The sequence below is a fragment of the Musa acuminata genome, chromosome BXJ2-9 (genome assembly GCF_036884655.1).
Source record: "Musa acuminata AAA Group cultivar baxijiao chromosome BXJ2-9, Cavendish_Baxijiao_AAA, whole genome shotgun sequence".
NCBI classification, from domain to species: Eukaryota; Viridiplantae; Streptophyta; class Magnoliopsida; order Zingiberales; family Musaceae; genus Musa; species Musa acuminata.
The window spans coordinates 789,068-796,766 of NC_088346.1; the positions used below are offsets into that span (position 1 = coordinate 789,068).

A 7,699-nucleotide genomic window follows, 5' to 3' on the forward strand; every position below is an offset into this window, starting at 1 on the left:
GTACGATAGTGCGTTAATCACTAGAATATGTATTAATCGTACAATAGCGCCTTTAATCACTAGAGTGTTTCGTTCGAGACTTCCCTTAACATTGAGCTGTCTTGCAAGTTTTCTTTTGACCTAATTTGAGATCATTTAAGTAGTACAAAAGCCTTTTTTTTTTTTTCTCACTCTAACATATCATAGAAATTAAGCACTCGGGCAGAAAATTGCTTCAAAGCACCTTTTAATTGAATATGTCTGATAATTATTGCTCCATGTCGAAAAAAAAAAAATAATAATAATAAAACTCTTGTTGTTGGATAGAATATCTAAAATCTTAGCTTTGTCCAACAAAAAGGACAAAGCGTCCAACTTAGATCAGATCAAACTGTTGTTGGATTGGATCGATAGTTTATTGGACTGCCAGCTAAAAAGCGATTCCTATCTTCTTGAATCTCTTTAGAACAAAAATTATATACCGCAATGGAAGTAATGTTTTCTTCACGAGGATAGATCAAAATACGATTTGGCTATGGTTATGGTAATATTCTCCTAACGATTGCGACAAATTTACCTTTGGATATGCTTAGTAGACTGCATCTTTTACTTTGGATCGAGGATTAAAGAGTGCCTCATTATCTCCCAAGGAAGAGGAGATAAGGATGCAGTTGTCGGAAGAGAAGGCGTCGGAGAGCGAGTGTGGTACTAAAATATGGAAAAGCCAACGAGCTTTCTCCTGCCGACGGTCCCATTCCGCGACTTTTCGCCAGAGAAAAAAAAAGGAGGAGGCAAAAGGGAAAAGATAAGTAAAAGGCCTTTGCGTTGTTCACAAGCCTCCGAAGGACGAGAGCATGGAAGCTTTGCATCCTCTCCACTTATTCTTACACCCCACGCCGACCACATCCAACCGATGAGTTGGGACCTCGGTGTGATTCATTCATCACGTATTGTATATTCCTTTGATCGATTCGAAAGGGATTAGTGCTGACAAAAGTCATCACACGCAATTCCTACTCCCGATGAGATTGTTTAATTAGGTGAGAAAAAGGGCGCCTCACTCATCATAGAATTAGTCTTCGTTCGTTTGTTTGTTTGTAGAGTTAGCTGACTACTCCCCGCTATTTGCGCCGGGAGTAGTTTGCGTTTTCTACTCATCCATGTCTTCTCCTCTCTCTCTCTCGCTAAAGGCCATAATAGGTCGAACGACAAACAAAAAGCGAGTAGAGACCATGCTTATTGATGGAGAATTGTCGAACATTAACGATGGTAGCCTTTTACTAAACGTTCGATCGAATCTAGCTTTTGCCTTTTGCAAGATCAAGTTGATTAAACAAGAGAGAGAGAGAGAGAGAGAGAGAGAGAGAGAGAGTAATTGGCATCTCATGGTTTATTGGGTCAGGTAGAGACCATCCTTCTCTCTTAAAGATGGTTCATCTAAAAGGACAACCGCCAGAATCCAAGATGTTGAATCCATCACAAAGACACCATGAAACCAAGCTTGCTTTACTCGCTCTAAACAAGGAAGAAAGATTGCATTATTTGAACGTAAAGCTGTTTTGAGTACTCGGGAAGCAGCAGCGATCGGTGGTCAAATAGAGAGAGGCCCGTGAGAGAGGGGGCCATGGGAGGGGGGAGCATGCACGAGCTCCGAGGCAGCAGCGGCATCGGCCATGTGCCCAGGCATCTCAGGCTTCCAGAGGGCGGTTCGGTTGATGATCCGGCATCAGAATCATAATTGGAATGGCCACTTGGTTTTGTACGTTCTGTAAAGAGAATATTTGGTGCTGCTAATAATCGCTTCTTTTGCGTCTGGCGACCGAGAGGTCGATGAAGATCGAGAGAGAAGCAAGGGCAAGCCAAATCCATGCACTGCTCGAGGGTTTTGGAGCTTTGCCATGGCAAAGAGTCCCATGTTGGTCAGACAAGCGTGACAAACTTGCGGTCTTGCCAAGGCTTAGATTTATGGTGGCGAGAACATCACCATCATCCTCCTGAGACCGCACCACGGGGACCATGGCAATTTGCTGATGGCTAATTAAGCATCCCAAGGAACCCAAAGGAGGGACTGTTCACGGATGTCACCTTGTGTGCGCCTTGGATCCCATTCGGCCATCACTCTGCATCATTGCTCAGGGGATGACTTGCAAGCCAAGTTTTAGTCGGTCATCGGAGTTGGTGGACGAGTGAGAACTCTGAAATGATGCGTTGATTTAGCTTCGGTACCAATTTAGGGTTCATAATCAGACAAAGCGGTCTGCAATCCTACAGTGTATGATTGGCAACCATACATGGCTTGTCTAGGGAACCCCATAAAAAACCAGAAAAACCTTACCCATGCGACAAGATCATCTTTTTCAACTCCAATTATTAGTCATGAGGATTCAAAGCTGGCTGGCTGGCTGAAGCCAAATCCAGATCCGTACTATGTGACTGCAACCACATTCTATCACTAACGTACTGACATGGCATCGATGATCCCAGACATTATCCAAGAAGAGGTCAATGTTTCAGTGACCGGATTGCCGAGCGGGAGCTACAAAGTTCCATCAGGCATCCCTATACCACTACATTGTTTAATCCTTTAGGCTCTACAGCATCACAAGAGAGAGAGAGAAGAGATTATGATGCTACTAGCTACAACCCTGTCTCTGGTTGAGGGCCTTCTTTCTTTCTTGTCAAGGTTGGGGAACAGCAAGAAATGCCATTCTAATCACGCAGAGGTAGCAGTGTGCAGAACTGTAGTTCGCGCTCCTCAAGAAATGGCATACGACCGGCTCCCGCACGGTAGCTCAGAAGATGGCAACTTAACAGCTACGACGAGGACGACAGGGGCCTGTAGATTCCCCGTAGCCCGACGCTTCACATGTGTGTCAGGGTTCATATATGTGGGATGACTGAAACAGGAGCGACCAGCTTTCTCAAATGCCTTGTGCTCCCAATGGAATCCCCCCTCTGCTGCGTGGCAGTCTCCTTCTTCACCCCTCAGACGGTAGAGAGAGAGAGAGAGAGAGAGAGAGAAACGGGTTTTGGCATTTTGCTGCACAGACGAGAGAGAGAGAGTCTCAGGATGGCTACTCCGTTCTTCCATGCGCGCGCGCGCACACACTGAGAGGACGGGTGATAGCAGCTTCACCATTCTTACGTATGACAAAGAAGATCTCAGTTTGCATGTTATGGAGTCAGAATGTTTGGATTGTTAGGATTACTTTCTGAGATGGCAAATGGTACACTGACAATGTGAGAGATTCCTTCGAGCGTGATGGGACGCATGTAAGAAGCAAAAATAATAAGTCATGGACAAAACTCCAGTTGTAATTGAATGCGTTGAAATGGGTAATGTCAACTTCAATCCAACATTGACGCTGGTCGATGCTGACCGGTTGCAATGTTCCAACCGCTTGAGGTCGACTATGTTGATGTTTCGATCAAACATTGGATTCTTTTTTACTTAGGTGACTCGGTGTACATCCATCCATCCATGCTTGTATGACGCTGGCTATCAACTATCTAACACATTCTTTTTTCTTCTTCTTCTTTATTTTTCTTTTCTACTGATTAGTGGTGATGATAAATATTCGATAGTAAATCGATATGGACATATATATGTGAAAGAATATTTAAGGGATTTATGTCTACCATTATTAATATTATCCTTCAGTCTAATCTTCTATAGAAATGGAAATGGACTAAAATGAGGCACACCTTCCTTACCTTGTGATGTCTGTATGCTGATAATGCCTCCTAGAACTCTTGATGGAACATCAAATCTAGTGTTGGAGCTACTGGCAGTATCAGGTACCCATCAGCAACTTGTTGATATATGTATATATATATATATATATATATATATATATATATATATATATTGGCTGAGTGGCAGATGGCAGACAGGATCTTTAAGAGAGAAAAAAAGGTTAATTCCTGGCAAGTGCTTCAGTCCTCTCTGTTCACTGTCTTACAAGAAAGAAACAGAGAGCATGCATAAGCTCCCTTTTCTCAAAACCCAACCAGGTTTCTTGCCTGCCTGCACACCCATTCCCTGGACCAATAGACTAATACTAATACTAATAATAATAATAAAGGTCCCTGAGCAAAATAGAAAAAGTTGGAACAATGCAGAAAGCCAACTTTCCACCCTCCATCTCAAAGCCTGGTGGTCAATCATGTGACCTTAAATTGATTTTTTGCTGGACCATGGAGCAGTGAATCTGTCATAAGGTTTGTAGCTAACACTGGTGTTGTTTATGATGCTGGGTGTGCCATTTTCAACATCAAGCACAGTGACAAGAATGCATTTAGTCTGCATCACGCCACTGCCTCTCTTATCACTAAGCTGGGCTTTGGTCAACAGCAAACTAGGGAGGGAAAAATAGCACAGTGTAGATGGAGAAAAAGGAAAAGGAAACCAGTCCCAGAGGACATCTTGCCTATATATATTTACACACCATCTCCCCTTAGCCACCACCGCTCGCCCAAAACACCTCCTCTTCCTCAGCCTCCTCTCTCGGGCTCTGCAAACATGCATTCTCCAGCGTGGGAGGCCATCATAATGGCTGCAATTCTTGTTCAGGTTTGCTTCTCCAGGGGCTTGCAGCCCAATCCAGCCGTCCCAGATAGAATCACCAAGCTGCCCGGGCATCCCCAGGTTACCTTCCAGCAATTCTCAGGTTATATTACGGTGGATGAGTTGCAGAAGAGGGCTCTTTTCTACTACTTTGTGGAAGCAGAGATGGATCCATCCTCAAAGCCCCTTGTTCTCTGGTTGAACGGAGGTAATGCAACATCATTTTCATTGCGGTGTTCCTGTAGTTGACATGCTTCTCTAGAACTTAAAAAAAGCAACTTTAGCTTCTGCGGGATTTAAAGAGAATTTTGGAATGGAGCATAGGATGGATTTCCATAAGAAAGATGAAAAGATGAAAATTTTCCCTTGCGGTTTTTCGAAATATGACTGCCACAAAGCTAATGGGAAAAGGGAAAGAAGTTCCTACCTTTCCGACCGCTAATGTGATCGGTTTATCTGTGCAGGGCCTGGTTGTTCTTCCCTGGGGGTTGGGGCATTCTCTGAAAACGGACCTTTTAGACCAAGCGGACAAGTGCTGGTTAGAAATGAGTATAGCTGGAACAAAGGTAAAAGGCTGCACCGACCTGAAATTTCTCCCTTGGATCTTTTTTCTTGTGAGAGTTGCTTCTTTGAATTTTTGCAATATTTTTGTTGGGTTTAGATTCAGGGAGACGTGCGGTAACACATTTTCTGTGATTTGCAGAGGCAAATATGTTGTATTTGGAGGCTCCGGCAGGAGTTGGATTCTCTTATTCTGGTGACTCTTCCTTCTATGATGGGGTGAATGATAAGAAGACAGGTAGGTTTCCTGTCATCTAAAGCAAATGTATGTTCACGGACGAGATATATCATCGGAATAAATCTCTGGCTTTCAGCAATTATCCGATGATAATGTCTGCAACTTGCTTCTTAACAGTCCTTTTAGGAAAAGATTATTTGATTTGGACTACCTTTCCATGTTATTCTCACGGACAACATTGTGATGTTGTTGTTAGTGACTTCTTCTTCTTGTTTTCTATGTTTTGGGTTTGTCAAGCCTGGGATAATTTGGTGTTCCTGCAACGGTGGTTCAATAAGTTCCCAGGGTACAAGAACAGGGACTTGTACATAACAGGAGAAAGCTATGCAGGTGACAATTGTTCTTCCTTTCCTACATAACCAAGAGCTTTCTTTTGGGTCTCAATATCTCGAAATTCCTTTTATCAGGTCATTACGTCCCGCAGCTGGCCCAACTCATGGTTGAATTCAACAAGAAGGCCAAAATATTCAATCTCAAAGGAATTGCTGTAAGTTTTTTGACAGTTTGTATCGATCTTACTCGACTGTATTGCGGGCATAAACCAATTGCTGCCTGCCACAGATGGGTAATCCGGTTCTTGAATTCGCAACCGACTTCAATTCGAGAGCAGAATTTTTCTGGTCCCATGGATTGATATCAGACTCGACTTACAGAATATTCACTTCTGCTTGCAACTACTCGCGCTACGTGAGCGAGTACTATAGAGGCTCGCTTAGCCCGGTTTGTGCAAGAGTCATGAGCCAAGTGACAAGGGAAACAAGTAGATTTGTTGACAAATATGATGTTACCCTAGACGTGTGCATATCATCGGTTCTTTCACAGTCCCTGGTCCTCAGTCCTCAAGTAGGTTTATATCTGTTTGCTGACCCATGGCCTACTTTCACCTTGATACCTGTTTCTGAGCTAGATTTTGTCTGTGCTGCAGCAAGTCCCGGAGAATATTGATGTGTGTATAGAGGATGAAACAGTGAATTATCTCAACCGGAAAGATGTGCAGGATGCTCTCCATGCCCGCCTGACTGGAGTGACAAAATGGACAGTCTGCAGCAGGTATCGATGGTCACTTGGCCTATCGAACAACATAATATGAAGTTTCGTGATTTTACTTGAATTGTCATGTGAAGTATAACACGAGTTGTCAGCGCTTATTCATCGTCTGTAGTCTTAAGTACTTTAGCTCGCCTCTTGGAGTGCATAACTTGATGTTTCAATGCAGTGTCCTTCAATATGAGCTGCTTAACCTGGAAATACCCACAATAACTCTCGTCGGCTCCCTTTTGAAGGCCAGAATCCCAGTGTTAGTGTACAGGTAACTAAATATTCATTTCACTGATGCTACATCTATTTAATGGGCCTTTCCAAGTGGAAGAGAACTTATGTTTCTTTTTCTTCACCAGTGGTGATCAAGATTCTGTCATACCTTTGACTGGGAGTCGAACTCTTGTTCAGAAGTTGGCGAATGAAATGGGACTGAAGACGACAGTTCCTTACAGGGTTTGGTTTGAGGGGAAACAGGTGAACGCGGAATCCATGTAGCTGTTTATCGAAGTGATATGGTCCGTTTCCGTGAAGCTCATATCGGTTCTTAATTCTCCTTGATGACTTTGACAGGTTGGTGGATGGACTCAGGTGTACAGCGATATCCTTTCTTTTGCGACAATCAGAGGAGCTTCTCATGAAGCTCCGTTCTCGCAGCCCGAGCGTTCCCTTGTGCTCTTCAGATCTTTCCTACAAGGCAGACCACTACCAGAGACGTTCTCGGGGTTTCCCTGACAAGAAGCTGATAGCAAGGCTTGTGTGTCTTATGTAATTACATGAGAGTTTAGCATTCATTAACTTGGTTCTTCTGAAACTTTGAGTTTGAGAAGTAGCGTGAAGGAGCACAAGAATTTGTGTTCTTGGTCAGCTACCAGCTTTCTGTGAGGTGATTGTCTCATGAACATATCGCGACATATTAATGGCGACCGGCAATCGTTGCTTCTAAAATTGTAATCTTTCTCAGTTCTAAAATCGATGCATTGTGTAGAGGAATGGACTATCATGTTTATCAAGGAAAAGCTCGAAATTGATTTGTGTACTTGAAAGTGTACCGAGTTGATGTGTAATGTCTTTTTCCTCGTAAGAAATGACTTGGTTTGTGGATCAACTTGTGAATGTTGCAGAGGAGGACTCTGATATAATATTCAATTTAATCTCTCCCGACACACGATTCTCTTGAGACTCCAACAACATTGAAGGAATGATTTGGCACATGTTGTGTTTTATTCAGAAAATTAGTGAAATAGAAAGACAACATTGCATAGCACATCTCAAGACAACTTTTTAGGAGAAACAATAATCAAACAAAATTTTGA

General features: G+C 43.1%; 1 protein-coding gene across 1 annotated transcript; it reads left to right on the forward strand.

The window, feature by feature from the left end:
* The first annotated feature begins 4,333 nt into the window (after positions 1-4,333).
* On the forward strand, positions 4,334-7,422 carry LOC135622278 (serine carboxypeptidase-like 45). Its single transcript, XM_065123991.1, has 10 exons — positions 4,334-4,754; positions 5,011-5,112; positions 5,250-5,345; positions 5,583-5,675; positions 5,753-5,832; positions 5,907-6,188; positions 6,271-6,395; positions 6,562-6,654; positions 6,743-6,860; positions 6,957-7,422. The coding sequence occupies exons 1-10, from the start codon at positions 4,502-4,504 to the stop codon at positions 7,116-7,118; spliced, it is 1,404 nt and encodes a 467-aa protein (XP_064980063.1). The 5' UTR covers positions 4,334-4,501; the 3' UTR covers positions 7,119-7,422.
* Positions 7,423-7,699: the final 277 nt, after the last annotated feature.

Excerpts from the sequence above, each read along its gene's own strand:
- LOC135622278 (XM_065123991.1), top strand. The coding sequence starts at position 4,502 with ATGCATTCTCCAGCGTGGGAGGCCATCATAATGGCTGCAATTCTTGTT. Across the intron at positions 6,396-6,561 it reads AAATGGACAGTCTGCAGCAG|TGTCCTTCAATATGAGCTGC; the intron begins GTATCGATGGTC and ends GTTTCAATGCAG. Across the intron at positions 6,655-6,742 it reads ATCCCAGTGTTAGTGTACAG|TGGTGATCAAGATTCTGTCA; the intron begins GTAACTAAATAT and ends TTTCTTCACCAG.